The sequence below is a fragment of the Pan troglodytes genome, chromosome 6, assembly GCF_028858775.2.
Source record: "Pan troglodytes isolate AG18354 chromosome 6, NHGRI_mPanTro3-v2.0_pri, whole genome shotgun sequence".
NCBI classification, from domain to species: Eukaryota; Metazoa; Chordata; class Mammalia; order Primates; family Hominidae; genus Pan; species Pan troglodytes.
Genome location: NC_072404.2, coordinates 130,288,883 through 130,313,618, shown reverse-complemented (window position 1 = coordinate 130,313,618; position 24,736 = coordinate 130,288,883). Strand labels below are relative to the sequence as shown.

General features: G+C 38.8%; 1 protein-coding gene across 5 annotated transcripts in view; it reads right to left on the bottom strand.

Annotated features, from left to right (window-relative positions):
* Positions 1 to 18,572, bottom strand: part of MDFIC (MyoD family inhibitor domain containing) — a 98,151-nt gene extending 79,579 nt beyond the window's left edge. Inside the window, exons 1-3 of one of the 5 annotated variants that reach the window (XM_063815540.1) lie at positions 18,411 to 18,572; positions 17,338 to 17,415; positions 16,072 to 16,272 (exon numbers count right to left, since the gene is read on the bottom strand). In XM_063815540.1, coding sequence (XP_063671610.1) covers positions 16,072 to 16,165 — 94 coding nt within the window. In that variant the 5' untranslated portion in view covers positions 16,166 to 16,272; positions 17,338 to 17,415; positions 18,411 to 18,572. Of the gene's footprint in view, positions 1 to 16,071; positions 16,273 to 16,407; positions 16,543 to 16,563; positions 16,699 to 17,337; positions 17,621 to 18,410 lie in introns of those variants that run through there. The other 4 variants (XM_016958059.4, XM_063815539.1, XM_009454059.5 and 1 more) reach the window with 4 other exon arrangements.
* Positions 18,573 to 24,736: the final 6,164 nt, after the last annotated feature.

Sequence of the window (24,736 nt, the reverse complement as noted above, 5' to 3'; positions counted from 1 at the left end):
TTATTTTATTAATATAGTCTTACTATTTACTCATTTCAATGAGCTACCCATATGGCAGTCTCATAAATGGTGGGCAGTTACATATAACCTGAAGAAATGCTCTGAAGAGGGAGCAGGATTTATTGATAGATAATTGTAAGATGGGGATCATGATATCCAAACATGAAACCAACCTTACTAAAGCTTTCAATTGGTTGAGTCAGCCACTACTCATTACAATAACAAAATGGAAGTTTCCAGTAACCAATTTCTATTATCAGAGTAGGTTTTTTGTGTTATTTCTGAAATGAGAAACAAAGAACTCAGCCCTGGTTTAATAAATTTCACTCTGGATAATGGAGGTTTGTAGTTGCAACTCAACTAGTAGGTAGACCTGAAAGACAACCCATAGACAATCAGTTGATTTCAGTCACATATGAAATCAGTCTGTACCTTTCTATAAGATTTCTATTTACATGTCCAACAGGCATACATGCCCCCCAACCCAAAGTAGCAATTTTCTCTTAAAAGGGGGCCTTCATTATCTCAACAATGCTGTCTTTCTAAGCCGATGGTCCTCTACTTTGGCTCAGGGTTAGAACCGCTGTGCAGCTCTTGAAACATGAAGATGCACAGGCCCAACCTAAGAGATTTCAACTCAAGTGTGTATGGGGCTGGGGCAGTGATGTCATCATGATATATGGCCAGACTTGAGGGGCACTATTCTAAGTGAACTCTTATCTTGTACTACACAACTATTTATATTAAAAAAAAAAACTTAGGTATATCAAATATTGAGATACAGACTTTGCTACTCATCCCCTTGTCACAGTATTCCAAGTACTAGAAAACAGATTTGTATCTAATCATCTAATTAATATAGAGGTATTTATTTCTGTCTCCATGTAAGGATAACTATTAAGAATACAAAATCTGGCTGGGCATGGTGGCTCACGCCTGTAATCCCAGCACTTGGGAAGGCCGAGGTGGGTGGATCACCTGAGGTCAGGAGTTCGAGACCAGCCTGACCAACATGGTAAAACCCCATCTCTACTAAATACAAAAAATTAGCTGGGCATGGTGGCACATTCCTGCAATCTCAGCCACTTGGGAGGCTGAGGCAGGAGAATTGCTTGAATCCGGGATGACAGAGGTTGCAGTGAGCCAAGATCACGCCACTGCACTCCAGCCTGGGCAACAAGAGCGAAACCCCATTTAAAAAAAAAAATATATATATATATATATGAAATCTGAATTATATATAATGCTAATCAATTCTACTAATAATGGGATAAAAGAAATATGTTTTAGATATCAAAATAAAAATTTAAGATGCATTAAAAATAGTACTAGATCAAAGGATAGTTGAACACCACTGGCATCTACTTCCAAAGGCTAGCTCCCGAGCATCCTAGTATGTTTACTCTGGACAAAGAAGTGAGGAAGAACTACTTTCCTTTGGATGAGGAAAAAGGCGAGGTCCCTGGCAACAAATCCTCTCACTGGGAAGACCAAACACACACACATAAACAATCAAGCAACTGCAAAACAGAAGGTAGTGACAACTGCTCCGTCATAATTCTGGCTCAAAGGCTGACCATCTGTGTGACTGAGACTCATTGTCTTCATCCTCTTCATCAGGAAATGAGAGCGTTGAACTGGATGAATGAAGAGGCCTTTCTGGCTCAAAAATTCTGCAAAACTGATTCTTCACAAGAGCTAAACAATAGAGCCAAACTCTCATATACACAAGGAAGAGTGTTTAGAATGGAGTAGAGGAAATCATAGAAAAGCCATTGTAGGGCATTGGATTTGAATTAATTCTCAAAGAAAGTGACAAACATGAATCAAGCAAGAGAAAATGGAAAAACTAAGGGTTCCAAATGGTCAATTTAAATACAATATGTCCTACTCAGAAATGACTATCTATCTTACAGAATCAATACCCTTTATTTTCCTGTTTCTAAAGAAGGGTATGAATGGTAAGAAACAATCTTCTCCAATCTCAATTCTTCCTGGTAAAGGAGAATGAAAAATATTCAGGTAAATAGAATTTCCATTTAATTTAAAATTCTATAATATTTTACCTAGTTGGAATTATCTAAATTTAAAACTTGGTAGTTTTACTTGTCTCCAACAGTTGGGGAATAAAATATTAAGATGGTGATTAGCAAGAGAGAAAAATCTAAGAGCATTAATAATAAATTAGATAATAACATATAAAATATGATATATGCCATATAATAGCCACTCAACTAATATGTTTGTTACATAAGTTTTTAAAAAATAAAAATTTTCTTTGTTGAAAGAATAAATTAATCAATGTTCACAATTACAATATTAATGGTTTTCAAAGGACTTAAATATATAATATTTATTTGATCTTCAGAACCATCAACAATGCAATAAAGAAAAAAACTTAGCTCAGTTTTACTGATGAGAAAACAGTCTCAGAGATAGATATTCAGTTGGAAACAGGATGATAAAATCCTCTGCAGCTCAGCTAGTTTCACATCCCACCCAGTGTAGAAACGTCTATCGCAATACTCAGCCTTTCTCCAAAATTTCAAGGATTGCTACTTCACAAGGGAACAACTTTTATTCTTGGTCAGGTTGGTGCATTAACAAGTTATTCTTTTTTTTTTAAACATAAATCTGCTATCAAGTCATTTATAACTACTCTTAGTTCTGCCCTTTGTAAGTAGAAATGTACGCTTTACCTTTTCCATAAGACAACTGTTCAAACTATTGAAGAGGGATATTTTTCCAATAATTTACAATCAAGCAATAATATTATCTCCATAACTGAATGCTTTTAACAAATAATATTATAGTAACAGAAGAACCTGAGAATGTTGCTTCAAATTTCTGTACATGCCACAGGTTTCCAAAAATATTGGGGGCAATATTGCCACTTAAAAGTCCAAATACTTGAAGCCTTCCTGACGAATAAAATGATTCTCATTAGTGTCTCTGGGACAGAAGTACTCTCACCAAATTTTACTCTGCACTACAGAAGCGTTTAAAAGCAAAGGATCTAAAATCAGGGTGCCTGGGTCCGCCACTAATGATGTGGATCCTGGGCAAGTTAATCTTTGTCAGATTCTTCAACTTTAAATGGGAATAACAACAGTCTCTACCTCGTAAGGTGGATGTGGAAATAAATGAAATCAAGCCAAGAAAGCACAGTGTCTGATACAGAATAAGAGCTCATTCACACTGGCAATTATTATTACATTAAGTGTTATTGCAATAAGCACCTTTTTAAAACATGCTATAAATAAATCATAAGGAGGCTGGTGAGGGCAGTATCCTTTCAGTGATCTCTATATGAAAAACCAGACAATAAGTATGTTTCTAGACTGAATACAAGGAAAAGTATTGTTTCTTCTGAGTAGCTGTATGTTATTTTTTTCCTTATAGACAACGAAAAGTATATCCCCCAAAAGTTTTCTTTTGAACGCACATCTACATTCAAAATTGAATAACTGTGTTTGACCCCACAGCCTATACCTATATATTCTGATTTCCCTGGACTTGGGTTTCCTAGTCTACTTATATTTACCATTATTCTGTTTTAATCCTTTTTAAAAAGTATTCTTATAAGCCACCTCAAATATTCTACTGAACCAGGCAGAGGTGTGTGTAAACTCACAAACCAAAAAAAAAAAAAACAAAAAGAAAAATACATTTTCTACTTGTTACCCATACTTTATTTGCTTACTTCAAGAAAGACTAATACAAATTATGTTGCTTGGCAGGAATCTTTATAAAACCTCATAAAACTTAATCAGTGTAAAATATAGTCTTATAAAAAGGAGTATAACTAGTTCTCTTTGTGTTTAAATTTTGAGACTTTTGCATGTTAGCTCTCATACCCTTCAATTAAATATTTGATAATAATCTATGACAGAGCATTTATAATCTGCATATTATGTATTTTGTTATTGGTGATACGCAATTTGTATTCATACCTCCCTTATCTATAACAAACTTGCTTTAAACAGTTTCATATTTACTCTTCCATTAAAAAACCAGCATTATTACAGATGATCGATATGTATTCTAGTTTATGAAATTTCAAGTAATCTGAGACTAAAATCTCTGGGAAAAGTAACAAAAAAAACTAGGTCTGTATTTTCCCAGCAGTTCAGAATAATGTGGAAATTCTGCTAATGTTTCCCAACTGTAACCTTTAAAAAACCAAAGATAAGGCAGCTTTCAGGAAGACCTGAGGCTCTGGAATTTTACTTCTTCACTGATCCAAAAACAAAAAAAACAAAAAAACCCTCAAGCCTAATGACCTTTAAGGAACATTGCAAAACCAACCTACTTTGCCTAACATTCTAAAATGGATTAAAAACGCATTGTCCAAAAATACACATTAAGATAACCAAAGCATTTAAACAGATGAGTGAACATATGCATAAAACTTCAAGATTGTGCAAACACAAGGAAGTTATATAATCATACACTATAAATGTTTGTTGAGTAAATCAAATGCTAAAATCAACGTAATTTAATTCATTGTTATCAGTATTCTGAAAAATAATAAGACTTCTGAGCAAGATCTAAAATATATTCCTTTGAAGGGCTTCTTATGTATTTAGAAGCTTATGGTATATTTAGACCCAAAAGAATGGTGGGAAAATGAAACTGACTCAATCACTTTATAGGTTTGGGATAGGTGAAAGGAATGGAGTATGTACACAGCAAATTAGAAAACAAATTACAAAATTATATGAAAATCCAATTGAGTATAAATATGCGAAGGAATAGGTATAAAGTGCAGCAATCATTTAAAATATATCTCAATAAATCAGGGCTCTAAATTCATGAAGGGAGAAGGAAGAATCCTGTACTTTCCACTTAAGAAAATAAGTGCTTGGATAACAGCAATCTGATATGAGGAACCAGGACACATCTTAGTCATCTTAGTCTCTTGCACCTTTTTCATCTAAACTTACTGTACCTTACCCCAACAATAAATGTTTAGGATGATTGACCTTGAGGCACAGCAAACTCCTTCCTTCTCACATACAGTTTCAGCTATGTTTATTCAGCCAAACAATATGTTTATACTAAAGCCAAACATTCATAGGCTTATGAAATCTGGAGTTAGATGTGCTCTCACAGGTCCCTCTGAGAAGCTGATAAAATAAATTCAGATGAAAACATTCGACGTCCAACATTCCCAAGAACAGGCCAAGGACTGTAGGTATGAATACTTACAGGGATAGAGAAACAGCCTCAGAAAATAGCTTATTCCACTTTCAGAGTTTTAATTATTCGGACCATCCTCACATTTGGCTAAAATCTACTTCCCTAAAATTTTCACTGATTCATCACATTTTGCTTTTTGCAAAATCAAAGTAAAAAAATCAAAGTCTAATCTTCTTTCCATGTGACAGTGCCATATTAGAAAGTATCTCATGTTCTTCTGTCTTCTCTGGGCTAAATATGCTCAGTTGATTCAGTGGCTTTTCAGAGGCATCACATTCTAATCACTCTTATAGACACAATAGCCTTCTTAATCTTGTCGAGAAAACTATCATGAAAGAGGTTGTCTGATTGCCAAAATCCAGAGACACCATATCTATAGCAGGTCCCTTAACCGGCAGTCTATTAACTCCATTATAAAAAGGAATGGAGGCTGGGCACAGTGGCTCACACCTGTAATCCCAGCACTTTGAGAGGCCGAGGCAGGTGGATCACAAGGTCCAGAATTCAAGACCAGCCTGACCAACATGGTGAAATCCCTTCTCTACTAAAAATACAAAAATTAGCTGGGCATGGTGGCCCATGCCTGTAATCCCAGCTACTCAGGAGGCTGAGGCAGGAGAATCGCTTGAACCTGGGAGGCGGAGGCTGCAGTGAGCCGAGATCACGCCATTGCACTCCAGCCTGCATGACAGAGACTCCGTCTCAAAAGGAAAAAAAAAAAAAAAAAAAAAAGAATGGAAGACTCTATCATCTTCCCCTTTTTAAATGATGATTCACACCCATCTTTAGTCTTTCAGCATGATAATTTGCATATGCACCACAGTTTTAAAAACCTTTTTGTTACCTCTCAGTTATACAGAGTTATTTTATGAAGAACATTTTTAGTCTCAAGCTCTCTAGTTAAGCAAAGAACCCTTACTTGGCACTATTACAAGAATGAAGGCTAGTGGAAATCAAAATTGAATCAAAGGGGGTTGTTTAATCTGTAAGAGCATTTCAGAGTTATGCTTTGAGTCTGATATTGAATTAAATAAATAGAGGACAGAGAAGAGCTTTTCAAATAGTGGCGAAGGCACAAATAAGATAATTGTAAGTGAATTTGAAGTCTACTGAAATTGAATTCTGGGACTTCAGAATGGTAGATACGGAATTGAAATCAGAAGGTGTGTCATCTGTCAATTTTTGTAAAGGCCCAAATCAGGAACTTATAAACTTCACTAACTCAGCATCTCAATTTCTGGGTCCTCCCCACCCTTGCTGTAGAGCAATGAGTTCTTCGGATTCTCCTCTAAGACCACAACCTATATTCTTTTGGCTCTACCATCTTTGCAGTCTCATCAACTTCCACAGTTTCAGTAAATTGCAGGGAGATAACTTGTAGATCCATTTTACTAGCCCTGACACCTATCTTGAGCTACAGATTTGAAGTTTTAACTCTACACAAATATATCTTTAGCAACTCAGACTCAACATTTCCCAAAATTCATCACCACTTTTCTTCTCTTCCTGCCTGTTTCTATAACTGTTGTCTGTGTCTTAGCTAATAGTAGTTACAGAATCACCTTCAACTCTTTATTTTCTTTTTATGTCACCTATTCCAAAATAATCAATTACCAGATCCTGCTAGTAACAACTCCCCAATTTCTCGCAAATCTATAGTTTCTTTTCCACACCCACTACCAGTGCCTCAGTCTCTTTACCCTCCAATCAAAAATACTTTCCTAACACCAAGATCAAATATGTTACTCCTTAGCTGAAGTATGAATTATATCCATTTTGCATATTGGTGAAAAACTGATAGAGTTATTTGAACATAGATATTTTAGAATATTTTATATTGTAAACTCCTATACTTTCCCACGCTTAATAATTTTATCTTGTATCCCCATGAAAAATGAATAGTACAACCCCTCAGATCTTATGTATTGCCTGAGTAATGAAAGAAATAAGGACTATGTTTATAGAGACCCAAAAGCAGCATCTGCGTTTACAGACACCCGAAAGATCAGGGCGGATTCACCTTGAAAAAGAGTAGGAGGACTATGCCTCGGAGTGGCAAAAGTAAAGAGAGGAAGCTGGTTCCTTCATACTCTGCCACCTAGTTTCAGAGAGCCTGTCACCTGCTCGACCACAAGATACCTTAGTTTCAAGGCTCAACACGGCATAATTCTCACCAAAAAACCCTACAAACGGTATATTCTTCAACTATGGACACTAGCAGTCCAACTTAGACAAAACTGATTCCTTCTCGCCATCCTGAAATCCTCTCTCAACCTTTAAATTTTCCTGCTCCAGGATGATACCAGTTAGTTGGCATCTGGCCATAAATTAATCTGTCACATGGCTGTTATTTTAATCTTGAATTGATATTTCAGTAAGAGACTGAAATTTAATTTGGTAAACATTTGTGTCTTATCCTTTCTCATCCTGTTGAGAAATTCATTGTGGGCAAAACTATACATTCTTAATTTTCACAGGACCTTGTAGGCACACCGAAAAATATTTGTGGGCAGGGTTTTCCCCTTCAAATCTCTCCATAGTAAAATATATGTGCTAGCATAAAAATTAATTTCAGACTTTATTCCTGAAACTACCAAAAATTGGGCATAAAAGCACATGTATATGAATCATCTCACTTGAGATCATGTGGGTGTGAATCTGAAAACAGAAGTAGACTGTAAGTAAAAACCACAAACGAAATTAAATTCATGTTAAAATAACTCTTCTCATAGTTTCTACTTAGCAAACCCTAAGTGATTAGAAGAAGAATCTATAAAATATAACTAGACTTCAAAAACTTAGGGTTAAAAAGCTTTCCTCCTTCAGGACATGTAGGCTAATGTAAAAAGTAGATATTAAAAGTTTAAGTAACTTCAATAAAGTGTTACTGGAAAGACAAACAGAGAGAGAGAGGGAGGAGGAAAAGGGGACGGAGGGAGAGAGAGAGATCAAGTATCCAAAATACTGGTGCATATACATAGCACTGATTAAGACAGAAGGGCTGCAGCAACTTTCTTTGATCTACTCCAATGAATCACTGAAGTTAAATTGTCCAAAATCTAGAATCTAGTCAGTACAGAATGTATTCTCTTAATAAAAACTGAATGCTTTTAGAAGTAGAAACATAGAAATCACGATTTATCCTCTGCCTTTGTACAGAAAAACATTTACATTGTCTCAGAAAGATAATCTGGTTGAATTTTTTTTTATCTGTTTCATGTGTTGTTGTTCTAAATAACTTTGTATTTGCATATGGCCTAACTTTAGATTGTGTCAATTGATGTTTCCTCATTACTCCCAAACCTTTTATTATTATAGAAACATAATCCAATAAAATAATTGCACACTGTTATTAGGCCTTCTTTCCATGAAATCATCTCAACAAGATCCAGGAAACGAGGTTCAAAGAAACAGGAAAAGCCTTTACACACCCAAAAATTCCACAGCTTCCCTCATAGCCATGTAAAGGTCACTCAATCATATATATTAAATCCTCATATGTGAACTGACCAATCAAAGCAACAGCCATAATTTTTTTTCTCGCCAGAGGTCTTAGCCTGTCAATTGCATTTCTGGTCTCTGGATTCTCTTCCCAGCCTGGAATACAAGACCGGTTAACATAAACACTTCCCACACATGCGTGATACGCATCCCTTGTCACTTGTCATCCTCTCATCACTTCCACCCTGCCAACCTCCAACCCTATGCTAACTGCAAAATCCATTCTATCTGCTTCCCTTCCCAAGCTCCTGCATGCTCCCTGGCTGAGAAAGACAATCAACCATGCTGATCACTTCCACTAAGAATTCATGCCATTCAGTCCCAGTTAATTTCTTTGTGTTACCCAGCAGGCATTTTATTTGCCCCAGATTGACTATCTCTTTAATTCTTCCCTCTTCCAAATCATTTCCAGACATCTCAAACTTCTTGATTCATCCTAACCTCCTTTGCTCTCAGAAAATGTTACCATTTACTTTGCTGAGATCTAGGCCCTCAATATTCATTTTCACATCAAATGTTCTCTAGATTATCACCTATCCTTTTCTCCCACCTCCATCTCAAAGAGGAATATTCCCAACTTTCCAAAGACTGGTCCCTTCATCCCATTCCATCCCAGAATTTTTATCTTTCCCTTACAAACACCTACTGCACCACTTCCTCCTTCCTCCATCTCCTTTCATCTTCATTTTCTCTCTATCTTCCGGCTTTCTTCTCATTAGTGCACAGTGAGTGTATTCAATCCACCCATCCAAGCAAGAGAAGTCTTCCATGCACCCTGTTTCTCTTAAACAAACCAAACCTCTTTTCATCTTTTGTATCCACCAAATAACCAATGCTCCTGTGACTAAGAAGACTCAACAGCTCCTCCTAGGTTGCCACGTAGGCTCCAAAGCAAACTTATGGATTACCTTAAATTTCTACTTTTCCACCATCTCCCATGTAAAATATTTTACCCAACCACCGGCTAGGCGAGAAAACTATCATTAAAGATGTTGTCTGATTGCCAAAATCCAGAGACACCATATCTATAGCAGGTCCCTTAACTGGCAGTCTATTAACTCCATTATAAAAAGGAATGGAAGCTGGGCACAGTGGCTCAAGCCTGTAATCCCAGAACTTTGGGAGGCTAAGGCAGGGGATCACAAGGTCAAGAGTTCGAGACCAACCTGGCCAATATGGTGAAACCCATCTCTACTAAAAAACAAAAAATTAGCCAGGTTTGGTGGCACACGCCTGTAGTCCCAGCTACCCGGGAGGCTGAGGCAGAAGAATCGCTTGAACCCGAGAGATGGAAGTTGCAGTGAGCCGAGATCATACCACTACACTCCAGCCTGTGCAACAGGGTAAGAATCCATCTCAAAATATATAGATAGATAGATGATAGATAGATAGATAGATAGATAGATAGATAGATATTTATCTATAGATCTATATATTTATCTATAGATCTATATCTATATTTTTTACCCAACCATATCAATTCATCAAAATGTGGACACTGTGCTTGGTCTCAGGAGTTTCAAAGATGAATAAGTAAAAATCTATTCCCTCAGGGGTTCTCACAGCTGAGTAAAGCTCTATCCTATTTTTGCTATTGTTTTTAAATCAATTTCCTCAATTTTACTCCTACTGGTGCTGCCCTAAGTCCTCTAATCTTTTGTCAGCCTATTATAATCACTGCCTCCACTCTTGCTTCTTCCTCCAAAACCATTCTATGAACTGTCACCAGAACAGTTTTCCTAAAAACACAAGTGGTTCTTGTCCTTTTCTTCTTAAGAGACTTCAGTGGTCACCAACTCCTACAGAAGAGATATGCAAGCTCCTCAGCAAGAGAATCAGGGCCCTCCTGAAACTGACTTTAGGCTATCTTGTTCTCCGATCCTTCATACAGCCCCAACAATGGTCTTGGTGAAGTACCCAATATTCTGTAATCATCTCCCCCAAGCCTTGTTTTCTACCATTATCTCCACAGAACTGAGTCCTACAACCATGCTATGCTTCCTGGTCCAACTCAAATCAAAACTTTTCTTGAGGCTTTTCCAAATCCCCTACTAGAGATATTTTCTCTCGCCCATGTTCTGCCATCACACTTTCTTTGTGCCTCTACTATGGCACTGATTTCCTTAACATGCCAGCCACAGGCTCAGCATGTACCATGCTATTCCTTAGAACTTTTTTTTTCACAGTTCTTAAACAGTTCAACCTCTCCAAATGCTTTCTTAAATTTACAGATATATCTTCTTTAACCACTTCCTTCCTCTGTTTTTAGTTTTTTCCCAGTTACATTCTTCTCTTACTCATTTGGTTCTTTTTCTTAACAAAGGGAAAATGAATATGCCCAGCTGATAAGCCCTCCACTTGTATAACTAAAATCATAAAATGTACATTAGTTCCTTTAGACATAAAAAGTTAGAAGTATAAGTTCTAAGATTCATTTTCTAAATTCAAAATGTTCCCAAATCCTCTTTCAAATCTACATGCCCTTCTATATTTTTCTAATTTAGCTTGTACTTCCTCAAGCATCTGTATTCAAAAAGTGTTTTAAACCAATTTCTATTCAGTTTAATTTTATTCTTGGTTATTTGTATTTGCTGCCAGTTTTATAATAGTATGTTTTCTGTGAGTTATCATTAAAAGCACACAAAATTTAATAAAACTTAATTCTAACAATCTTTTGACATTTATTAGGGAACTAAATATAATTTATCCCTCTATTTCTATGAGAAAGTAGAATCCAGGCTCTAAAAGTCCAATTTACAATGGAACACAACTCATGTGAAAACTGGAGATTTCTTTCCTTGTTTTGCCATATGTTGGAGTCTCCAAAGTGTAGGGTAGCAAGAATATCTACTGAGATAGTGAAATAAAGTATTAAAATTCTATTTATTTAGTCTCTCATCCTTATTAATTTTTACTTTTGCATTTATTTTATATTGTTAAAAATATATTTGTATTATAGTGCATATAATTATGAAAATAAATAAGCTTTTTTGAGGATGACTATGCAGCAGTATTTTGAGGATGAATTGAAGCGTATGACAAAAAATCTTAGAGAGGATTATTAGAGAGTTTACATGGAGTGATAACAATTTAAATTTTGGAATTTGAAAAGGTGAACTTTTAAAAAGCTTTCTGAAGTCTTTCCCTCCAAAAAAAAAAAAAGGACTGTTTTTAAAAGTCTATCACTATAACATATCCTTTTTAGAGATTAAAGCCCGTAAAACAATGATTCTTAACTAGAGTTAAGGAGCACCTGGAGCTTGATTAAAATGCAGATTCTTGGCTCTTACATCCAGAGATCCTAATTCTATAAGTCTGGGATGAAACCAAAAACGTCAGTTGCCTCAAGGATAGCAGAGTTTCTCAATCTCAACATTACTGGTGATTCTTTCTTGTAAAGGTTGTCCTATCCTATGCATTACAGAATGTTCAGGAGTGTCCCTGATCTCCACTCACTAGATGCTAGTAGCACCCCCATTACGACCACCAAACATGCCTGTAGATATTGCCAAATGTGTCCTGAAGAGCAAAATTGTCCCCAGTAGAGAACCAGGATTAGAAGCTGTTCAAAGATGACACATTTTGTGAAATGCCATCCTTAATCAAAAGGATAAAATAATATGATAAAAATAGAAGAATACAGATATGTACAAGTATACATTATATACATTGAAATAAACTGGCTTCCCAAAAAGAAAATCTGATTAGCCTCTATAAACTACTGACAACTCAGCTAAGCTTCTAAATCAAAGCTCTTCTTATGTAATTTCAACTTGATTTTCTCCCCAGCTTCTATTTTAGATTATTTTTAATTAACTTCACTGGCATTTTGCATCCTGCTAAGAAAAGTCCGCCTAATAGTCTCAGAGGACTCTCCCAAGAGAGAAGAGTGCATTAAATCACACATTATCACATTAAAGTATATTCTAGCACTCAGAGTCCAACGATCTACGTCTTGACAAATGCAATGTCTTGGGGGGTTGGGGGAAAGATACAGGGATGGGAACAAGCTCAAGTGATTCACAATATCCCAAGCCTATTGTCAATGCATCCAGCCCTATAAAAAAGTTGAACTGATTCTCTACTTCAACTGCATTTATCACAATGACATACAATTTATGTTATAATTTGTGCTTCTACCCTGATTTCTTGCTACTGACTGTGTATGAGACCTTGGGCGAGTCACTTAAATTCTTTGGACATCCTTTCCCTTATCTAAAAAATGAGCAGGTTGGATTAAATTATTTCTAAAGACCCCTCTAGTTACAAATCCCAAACTTATGAAAGAAGCACTTAATTCAAAGGCTCTTTGGATTATAGGAGTTCTAGTAACTATTGCACCAAAAGGCAAATACATACATTTTCAATGTGGTTCCATAACACGAATTTTAAAATGTTTAATCAAACCAGGACAAATGGCAATTACAGGGACCACACAAACAAGAACCATTATCTCTTAAAATAAAGTATAACTGAAATGGCTTTTCACCTATCAAGACATGTATACAAGTACTTTGCATGAGAAAGTAAATCAATATTTCACAAGGTAGTAACAAATAAGAATATAGCTTTAAATTACATGTTTACCTTCTATTTTCTGTATGAGAGATCACAAATTAGCTGCTCAGAGGCCATATCCAGCCTACAGTTGTGGTTGTTTTGTTTGGCCTGCACAAAATTTGTGTTTAATTAGTTGCAAACTCTTAAAAATGGAGAGATGATACATAAAAATCTGGATTTCCAGTATCACTTGAAATATCTGAAGATACTAACCCACATGGCAACAATTAGCTAAAACTGAGGAATGTTGTTTCCTGGCCCATGAGCTCTCCAGTTCCCCAAAATCCCCATTGCTCCATACTGTCTGACATCTATCCTGGTTCCCTCTTACAGCCTGGAGCATGTAAGCTTATGTCCCTGCTCTGTAACTATTTTCAAAACACATGGGAAAGATTTGTAATGCTTTTTAATGCTTTCAAAACAATAGAAAGCCTTGCAGAACCACAACAAAAAGGTAGAAACTTTAAGGAGGAAGAGTATGCTCTTAATATGGACAACCTTTCTAATTCTTAATGCTAATACTAGAATGGGCTTCACTACAGGTTTTTAACAAAACACCTAAAAGGATGTAGAATTGAATTTTAGACTTGATGTGGAGTTCAGATTAGAGAATCCCCAAAATTACTTTCAACTGTAATGTTCCATGCCTTTGGTTAACAGTATGGATAGCTCATCACAATATAGTACAGTAATAAATGTAGAGCTTGTAATGTCATTATTTACCTATATATATATATATTTAACTTTGCAGGGGTAGACTTGATCATATCCTTCATGTTCCTGAAATAATATTTTTTTCTGTTAATTTGTATTTAAAATTCCACTTTTCTTACTGACTTTAATATAAAGAATTTAAAAATTAGGTTTCTGTTAACTAAGCAGCCATATCCTACCGTAGAATTATTAAGCTATTCTTCAGAAAGGATGATAAAGAATCCAAGGACAGAAGCAAGAGGATAAAAGAACTTGAGAAAAGGCTTAAGAGTAGAGTGGCCTTCGAGCAAAGCTTCTTCACAAATGTCTTTATCAATAAAACCAACCTAACCAAGCTTCCCTTGAAGCTTTCCTCTAACCATTTGCTCCAAGAATTTCTTTCTTTAAATACACCTTATGACATCTGCCTGTTTAAGACATCATATTTTAACAAGATTCTACAGACTCTCTTTTTAAAAATCAACTTTATATTTAAATTAAACTGATCCCTATTTAAAGAAAATTTTGGATCAAAGTTAAACTAATAATAATAAAAATGTATAACAATGTTGCTAAAGCTAAGGCAATTTTCAGGTAAAATATAACCCAAGAGTTTCTACACTGATAACGTGTGTTGTACCCAACAAATGTGCTACTTCAGGCCACTCTAGATTTTCGGGTTCTTAAGTTCAGATCACATGACACCATCCAGCATCCTAATGCACAGGTACATTAAGTACCACTGCACATTCTCCCAGATGATTTTAGAAATGCAAACTATTAAAGTTGGATATTGTAGATATTAGCTATTTCCAGGTCAAATTATTTTCCTTGGGTGTTTGATGTTGATTTTTGACATAAGCCTGGTTTAACAATTGTGATTAGCAGCTCAAGTGTGAGCATAAACAGCCCATCAATGAGTCGATATGACTACTAAGGGCATGCCTAATGACAGGAAAATGATTGTGCTGACAATACAAGGTGGAGAACACGGGCTGCTTCTCAGAAAACATATGTTTATCATTCTAGTTCTCTGATTTTCTGCAGTTAATCATTTTTATTTTCTGTTTAGAAAGCTGAGTCACTCATTTAGAGGCAAAAAATAATGATAAATGTAATTCAGTTTAACAGCCCTGGGTGCCAGAACATTTTAATTTAACCACAGATGTTTTCTGCTTTTACCTATTGTAGCTTGAAAGTTAACTCCTTCCCCAATTTTTGCTGCCTTAAAAAAAATCCCTAAGATTCACTACATTAGTACAAGTGGGAAATAAAGCTATCAGTTTATGCCTAAAATCAGGAGTATATGCTAGGTTTTTGAGCACTGGAAAAATTACTTAGTTCTGATATATCAGTGACAGAATTCTTTAGCTCAAAACCATCCTTAGAGTAAAATGCATTAGAAGTTTAAGAACCTTCCTCTCTGTCACCAATGGAAACCTAAAGTATATTGCCTTCAAGAGAAGAAAGGTTCAACTCGTTTAGAAGCTTGTTATGGAAGTTTCCCAGACACAAGAGTATTTTATAGGCTGTGTGTGTTTACACTTTGGAAGAACACAAAGAAGCTAATTCATTCTTGGAAAGTGTTTCTTATAAACCTTGTTTATTTATTTCAAAACAAACCAGTTATTGAAAACAAGCATAAGCCATTCCAAAGCTACTGGTCACAGAAACCTGAATTATCAACTGGGTGGTAGAGGAGCCAACAAGAAACAGAAAGATGAAATGGAGTAAGTGCATGCTTGTTCAGAGAGCTGCGGCAGTCCTGGATCTGCTGAAGAGACCTAGAGGAGAAGCGCTTCAGAATCTACACATTGAGTCTTAGGCCCAAACATGCATATGCTTAAGAAAGAAGCAATCCTGTCATCCTGTTTCTTCGCAACCAAAGGAAGGGGGAGTGGAGGGACCAACGGTTCCCGCCCTCTTACCCGGTTGTTGATCTAGGGCAAGGATCCTGAAAAACTTGCCTGAGTAACGCGAACTGTGCAAAAGTTCTCAACTACGAGTGGGAGCCCCTCCTCACAGCACTCCCCCCACCCCTATCTGTACACTTGTGAGCAAACTGAAAAATGCAACAATGACAAAGAAGCTTGCCACTTGCAAGCGCGCACTCACCCTGGGCTGTGGAGCCCAGCTGGCCGCCGCCCGCCTCGGCCACGCGCTGCGGCCCCACGGGCCCGGGAGCGAGGGCTTCGCCCGCGCCGGACATGGGCCGCTCCGCCGAGCCCGCGCCGCGCCGCTGCCGCCTAGCTCGCCGCCCGGCAGGGCGCACGGAGGAAGGGCTGTGAGGTGCTGGGTGCAGGGAACTGACTGCTTCTGGCGGAAAAATATACAAAATTGAAAAAAAAAAATATTTTTAGAGAAGAGCACACCACCCCTGCGGGACGTTCCCTCCCCCTCCACTTCCCTCCCTCAAACTCCACCCCGGGGAAGTTTTGATTTGAAACTTGCGAGGAAAACTGTTACAGCTCAAGTTGACAGCGGCGGGGTCCCGGGGGTCCGAGGTGGACCCAGCGGGGAGGGGCTGGAAAGAGAGATCGGGTTTGGGAGAACCCCGGGGATGGGGATCAAACCCCTCCTCTTCCCCGCCCGGAGACCACCACCTACCTCCGCATCCCCCCCTAGTCGCTCCAAGCCCCTTCCTCCTCCTCCTCCTCCTCCTCTTCCGCCCCGGAAAGTTAGCGAGCCTCCGGCAGCGGCCGCATTTTCGCCCCGGTGGCCTGACGACGGCGGCGGCCGCCCCTGCGCGTCCTCCCGCCTCCCTCCGGCTCAGCCCAGACGCCGCAGTGGCGGCAACTGCGGCAGCGGTGGCGGCTCTGACTCCGCGCACTCCGCCCCCTCTTTCCAGCCAGCTCACTCCAGCCGGCTCCCCTGCGAGGGGGCCTTCCCCCTCTCTGCCTCTCTTTCCCCCCTTCCACTCCTACAATCCTGAAACACTTCTCCCTCTGTTGCTCTTTTTCATCACATCCGGATCGGGAAGGCCTCGAACTCTTGGCTAGCGGCCCCGATGCTGGGAGCGGCGCGACCCGGGCTCGGCCGCGCGATCCCTCGCGCCCTGCGCTGTCTGGGTCAGGAGGCCAGAGCCGGCCTGGGCTGGCTCGGGCTCCCCACCCGGGCGCTGCGCCCTCCCGGGGCTGGGAAAGGGGAGTGAATGGGCAGGTCCCTGGCTGCCCAGACGTCCCCCCACCCCGCCCAAAAAGTCACCTCATCCCTTCTCCCTACTCCTGCCCCCAGACCGACGGAGGCTTTGGGAATATCCTGAGGAAAACCTTTAGGGTGGACAAGGAAAAACGAAAACACTGTTACAGTATCGAACTTTCCTGGTGGGATAGAGAACGTGTGCGTTTGAAACCTTGACCCCTCGGTTGAACGTTTACTCACTTCATCTCTGGCTCCTAAATTACTCTTCGGTCAAACAGTATTCCTGATCAGGTAAAACCAGTTGCAGTTTGCGCGAATCTGCTGGAGGCATCCAGACAAACAAGGTTGGCACCCTTGCGGATGCCGTGGTACTGGCCCCAGCCTGGCCTATGGCAAGCTAAATGCCTCACTGGATCAGTGGTATCTGAGGGGAGATAAACTTGTGGTCGGAAGTAAAAAGCTGATCAACTTTCCGTTTATAAATGAGACGTTCTGATTGTAGCTTAATCTGATGAGCCGAGGATAGCAAGTGTAAAGTAATTTACAGATATATAGTACTTTAATGGTATACTCAGATAACTTTTGCTCTTTTATTTCATTTTGAGTGAAATGCAGAATTCATTTGTAGAAAGCTAGAACGAACTCATTCTTCGATTCTTTTGGACAAGCGAGGAATCACAGTAACGTTATCAAAACTGAAGAAAATGTACATTGGATTCACTGTCTTTCTATGTGCATCATTAATAATATCCCAGAAATTTCATTTTTTCAAAAAGCTCATTGGAATTTATTCCAATTGATTACAAAGATTTACTTGTTACCTATGAAGAGACAGTGCATTCTAACTTGATTTCAATGATGGTAAAAAAGCCAGCCTTCGGCCGGGAGCGGTGGCTCACACCTGTAGTCCCAGCACTTTGGGAGGCCGAGGCAGGTGGATCACCTGAGGTCAAGAGTTCGAGACCAGCCTGGCCAACATGGTGAAACCCAATCTCTACTAAAAATACAAATATTAGCTGAGCATTGTGGCGGGCGCCAGTAATTCTAGCTACTGGGAGGCTGAAGCAGGAGAATCGCTTGAACCCAGGAGGCAAAAGTTGCAGTGAGAAGAATTTGTGCCATTGCACTCCAGCCTGGGCAACAAGAGCAAGACTCCATTTAAAAAAAAAAAAAAACAGCCTTCAAAGTTGCTGATGACAGTCATTCAGACCATTCTCCCCAAAAAGACAAATGACATTTTGCCCCATTACACATAACTAACATTTTTTTTTCATTTGGAGATTTCAGAAATGGTATGAAATCAAGTGCATTACCTCTCTTGAAAACTTATCTAGGAGCCTGGACTGTTTGGAATTTGTCTGATGGAAGCAGATCAGTTCTGAAGATGACTTCATCACCACTAGAGAGCAAACATTTAGGACGTCTCAGAGTTCACTGCAGCATCATCTGCACTCAAAGGAGTTGTTTACCTGCTCTGGAAAATTCTGTTTTATCCCTGTATCATTCCTTGCCCTATTTTTAAAATTCTCTCACAAAGATGTTAAAGTCCAATAATATAAAGAAGTTACAGCTTTCTTCTAGAAAGTCATAATCAATGATAAGTATTTGTTCATTTAATTTCACACAGTCCTTAATATTGCACACGTGGTGGGTGATTCCATAGATATTCCTTAAATTAAATTTTAAAATCTTTCTCTTTAATGGAGAAGACATAAAATTAAAATAACATTAGGAGCAAATGAGAAGCTGTAGGGTAGCATCACCAAGGTTGTCAAATACTGTACCTCATTCAGCTGTGTGACTTTGGACAGTTAGTCACCCACTCTATACCTTGGTTGCCTCATAATATGAGAATGAAATTCTTCATAGAGTTTCTTTTTGAGCACTAAGTAAGGTAGTTTTCCTATAGAATTTGGAAGACTCTCAAGGGAAAAGGTGTTCAAAAGTATCAACTATTATTACTATTATACACGGAAGCATCTTGATGGGTAAAGCTGAGCATGGCATAATGACTGTATCAAAAGGGTCATATCAAAATACCAGGTTGTCATGCCATGCACCTGACGCAAATTATCTCAATGAATTCTTCCATCGGCCCTATAAGTAAATTGCCAGGATTGTACCTTCAGGATTAGAACTCAGGTCTGTCTCTCTTCTAGGCTATCCTGCATCCCTAGGTAACTCAGGTCTTCCTTCTGGAGGACCTAGAAGTGGTCTTAATGCCATTAACCTGGTGTCTGATATGCCAGGAGTTAAGTGTGGGCTCCTGAGTGTCCCTCACGCCTCCCATTTCCCACATCCCTGGCTGCACTTGCTTGTTCTGATTGCTTCATTTGTTTACTGACAAGCACTCCAGTACGTTCATCTCTCATTCTTTCACTCAGTGTCACGAACTGAAAGTTTGTGTTTCCCCAAAATTCATATGCTAAAATCTTAGCCCCTAATGTCATGGTGTTAGTAAGTGGGGCCTTTGGGAGGTAGTTAGGTCATAAGAGTGGAGCCCTCATGAATGGAATTAATGTCCTTACAAAAAGACACAGGAGGCCAGGTGTGGTGGCTCACACTGAGGCAGGGAGATCTTTTGAGGCCAGCACTCTAGGACCAGCCTGGGCAACATAGAAAGACACCATCTCTACAAAATTGTTTTTAAAAAATTAGCAGGGCATAGTGGCATACTCCTGTAGCCAGCCACTCTAGAGGCTGAAGCAGGAGGATCACTTAATCCCAAGAGTTGGAGGTTACTGTGAGCTCTGTGGGCCACTGCACTCCAGCTTCGGCAACAGAGCAAGACCCTGTCTCTTAAAAAAAAAAAAAAAAAGACACACAAGTGTTTCCCAAGGCCCTACCTTTTAATACCATCACCTTGGTGATTAAGATTCAACATATGAATGTTGGGGGACTACAAACATTCAGACTATAGCAGGGGGAAACATATTTTCTAAATTACTGTTTATAAAAGCCACTCTGGTATTATGCGTAAAATTGTTTGGAGGACTGAGAGTGGATCTAGGGAGTCCAATTTGGAGGCCAGGGCTGATGGCTGGCAGAAAGAATGAAGCCAAGTAGATAGGGATAAAGGATGAGGAAGCTAGAGGAATCGAGGGCAACTGCCAGCTTTCTGCATCTAGGTTGATGGTAGTGGTATGACCTACAGAGATGAAAACATTCAGGAGAGGCCAGTTTTGGGGAAAGCTGCTGAGCTAATCATGCAAATGATGCAGCATGTGTGAGACAACTAATTGGAACTGTCCTGCATAGGCTGCTGGACATGGGACTGGATTATAAGCATATACATGGTACTTTGCTGACTAGCAGGTTATAAGAATGTCCAAGGCAAGTGTGCAGAGTAAAAGCAGAAGCCCTGAGACGCAGCTGTGCCTTGGAACTCAATCCACATGTATCCTTACTGGCCTCTCTCCTTTTCTCCACATCCTTCCCAGTGACATAATACCATTATCAGCTTGGCTTGGAGAACCACTACTGTTTAAGTACTACTACTGTCAGTGTCCCACTTGCTACCCCAGATCCCCCTGGGTTGTCTTTATTAAGCTAGATTTTGCCATGTCTTAAGCTATCTTAATCTGCGTGGGTGGAAATTCTCCAGGGGTATCAGCCTGCCGGTGGAACTCAATGCCCTAGCCCCGGATCAAAGCCCCTTGCCTTTGAAATTCTTGTGCGCCTTACAACCATTCCTGCCTAGTGATGTGTACACTAATGATGATATAATAATATGTGAACACATTGTGAAAGAGGTCTGACATGAGCTAAGCAAATAAAATAAAGAACTAATTAAAAGAGTTTATAAAGCATCCTTATGGACTACTTAATCTTCATCATTCATTCATTAAACATTCATCAAACATTTATTGTGCATCTACTATATGCTAGGCCACATATTAGGCTCTGGAGATAAAGAAATTTGATTTGATGTCTTGAAAAGCAGCTAAATTAGTTTTCACTTGGGCAGAGGCTTATTTGCCTAGTAAAGTCAAAATTAATCCCCTTACACAGATATCTAAACCAGAGGTCTACAACTGGGGTGTGTAATTGTAAGGGCATTCCAAGGGATGCATAAGATAATCTACTGAAATGTGGGCAGAAAATATCAGAGTGAGCATTTATATATGTTTTTATGTTATAATTTTTAATTTCTACTTTTGAGTATGTTTTTATACAGTGTATTGCACATTCTTACAAAAGTACTTGGGTATGATTTATAAGTAAACATACATTAAAGGTTCACATTCAAATACTTTGTTTCTTTGTTTAGAAAAAAAAACTTTTTAAATGCTTTGAATCCTTTAAGGAGTCATTCCCAGATTATATCAAGGATAGTTTTTCTGGAAAATATATTTACCTAATTTACGTTAGAAGCAGCACTTTGGCAATCCCCAAACCCAATGACCTAGAAACCAGGAAATAACAGCAACATACTAAATACCTAAAATAACCTTCATGATGTTCAGAAACTGCCAACACAAAAAACATAATCCTTCTCAAATCCTACTTGTTCTTTTGTGAATACACACCTCTAATCAAACTTTATTTTCTATTGTTTCAGCTCACATTGTTTTAGAAGAAGAAAACTTAGGGCGCAGGAACATTGAGGGGAAGGGATTAGCTAAGGGAGCTATTAGGTCAGAAAAACTGACAGCAGGAGAGATGACGGCTGACAGACAAGGAAGACACAGGAAAATAAACATGTTGTAACAACGCCTTTGTGAATTCAGCTTCGTGAAATAGTCAATGTTCCTAATGAGAGCCTGAGTCATTAAGGAAAGAGTCAGTTAGTTATGTGAGTGCTATATTCTGTTTTTAGGGGGTCAGGTCAATCTTTTTACATTCCAGAAAAAACTCTTTCAAACATGTTCAAAAATTCCTTTAAAAAAAGGTTGCTACTTGAAAGAGTAAATTCCACAGAATGACAATTTTACAGCTGCAAGGGAAATTAGCAATCACGATTCCAGGCCAAGCTGTATGGATCGCATTCCTCCACCTCCTAGTACTGTGTCAGGTGCAATCAGGTGCAGGGAAGGTCAGGTGCACAGGTTTCTGGAACCCTGCTCTTAGAGTAGAGCACTTTCTTCCTTTTCTCCATAATGTATTAGTCCTTCTCTTAAATTTTAACTGAAACAACTGGTTCTTCCGCTTTTTAAAAGTTTAAAAATCACCAGTCTTACCCAACTCCTTCATTTAACATATAGAAAAATACAAAGACATAAAGTTTACTTACTAGGTTCAACAAACATATATTGAACGTTTACTACATGTCAAACCACATGCCAGACACTAGAGTTTCAAGTATAGAAGAAATACTGTTTTAGTCTTCTGGGAGTTCATAGTCTATAAGGCCAGAGGCAGAAGAAGGCAGCAATGTAGCAGCAGAACAGTCACAAACACTTACCATACTGCAGGAGCAAAAAGGAAGTAGCACTTACCTAACTCAGCTCAGGCGTAGGTGGGGAGAGTCAGGGTACATTTCAGAAAGAAGATAATACCAAACTGAGTATTGTCGATGAGTAAGTTTGCCTGTCAAAGAAGTTAGGGAATTCCAGATGGAAATAACACTTACAAAGACAAAGAAATGTGAAAGCCCCAGAGAAGTTAAATGACTTGGCAAAGGTCAGTTCGTTGATTAATTACAGAGCCAGTCTTAGGAGCCTAAATTTCTTGTCATCCAGGCTTCTTGCTCCAGCTATCTGGATAATGCATGTAAATGAATCCATCATTTCTAAGTGATGGCGAAGTAAGATCATGCCTGTTGTTACATTTTGAAGTTCCAAAGATTTTCTGTTGTGAATGGGTAACCAAAGAACCAGGCATAAAATCTCTTGTTGCTGAATTAGTCCTCTCCGAGGTCTCAGTTAGTGTCCCTTTCAGTTGGCTGACTTCTCTGGCCTGGGGCACTGGCCTTCAGGGTCTCTCCTTGCTGTCACTGTACTTTCCTTCTTGTGTTTTAAAGGAAGGGAGGGAGATGTTAAGGCATACAGTGGTACTTGTCAGATAAAAGCAACATGACTGAAGACAGAAATGAAAATGGCCATAACATATGCAGTAGACAATAAGTAGACGTTTGCTTCATACTTAGAAACTGAACCTAGATATACCAGGAGAATGAAAATTGTGGAAAATTTTAAATACAAGGAGCTCCTGAAAATAATGACTGATCTCCTGAAACTGCAGTTGAAAATAATGTTAGCATGATGATCATGACAAAAATGTTTAAAATGGTGTAGAAGATAAGGATTCTTTTGTTACTATAACCCCTAAACTCATTTAAATTCTCAGGTAAAGAAAGAAAATATCAACTGTGACATTTGAATCAGTGCCCGTATTTCTCCAAATTTTGTATTAAGAAATACATGCTAAATTTAAAAAGCAGGATTGCAACAAAACTACAGTCATGAGCAATATAACAATGTTTCAATCAACAATGGATGGCATATATGACAGTGGTCCCATAAGATTGTAACAGAGCTGCCTTATGCAGGCATACCGTTTTTTATCTTTTACGCCATATTTTTACTCTACCTTTTTTTGTTGTTTAGATATACAGATACTTACCATTGTGTTACAATAGCCCACAGTTCTCAGTAGAGTAGCATGTTGTACAGGTTTCTTTCTTTCTCTTTCTTTCTTTTCTTTTTTTTTTTTTTTTTTTTTTGATGGAGTCTTGCTCAGTCCCCCAGGTTGGAGTGCAGTGGCATGATCTCGGCTCACTGCAACCTCTGCCTCCCAGATTCAAGCAACTCCCTGCCTCAGCCTCCCAAGTAGCGAAGATTACAGATGTCTGCCACCACGCCCAGCTAATTTTTGTATTTTTAGTAGAGACGGGGTTTCACCACCTTGGCCAGGCTGGTCTTGAACCCTTGACCTCGTGATCCACCTGCCTCAGCCTCCCAAAGTGCTGGGATTACAGGCGTGAGCCACCATGCCTGGCCTGTTGTACAGGTTTATAGCCTAGGAACAGTAGACTATACCATACCACCTAAGGGTGTAGTAGGCTATATCATCTAGGTTTGTTGAAGTACACTCTATGATGCTCACACAACAATGAAATCAACCAGTGAAAATGTCTCAGGACATACCCCCATCAATTAAGCTATGCATGACTGTATATTGTTCACCCAAGCATGGGACCTATAATGAACTCCGGGAAAAAGTCAAGGTTTCCTGAATATCCTTCCGCCTCCCATCCTTCTTCTCTCTCCTACTTCGAACAGCCCATCTGTCACCCCGGCACTTGCAGCTCTATATTCTTTTCTTGTTACCATAGGTTCTCAACTTTAGACAGTGTGCAAATCTGGGCCAAGCATTATACGGAATAAATTTGATTTTACATGTTAAATACAAGTATATGAATAACTCATGATCTTCTTAATTCTACCCCCAACAGTTACGTCTCTATCTTCACAGACCCTCAAAAATGAACTTAGGACCACAAGGAGACATAGACAGGTTATTTCTTGCCACACTATTTGTATAGCAGGGAGTTGAAGTCAACCTAGGCAGCCATCCTTTGGAAAGCAGAAAGTTGATTATGTAGACGAAGAGCATGGGGTATTGTGTAGCTATTAGAAGGAGCAGATGATAAACACATGTAGAAACAAAATAGATCTAAAAATGATACTTAGCGAAA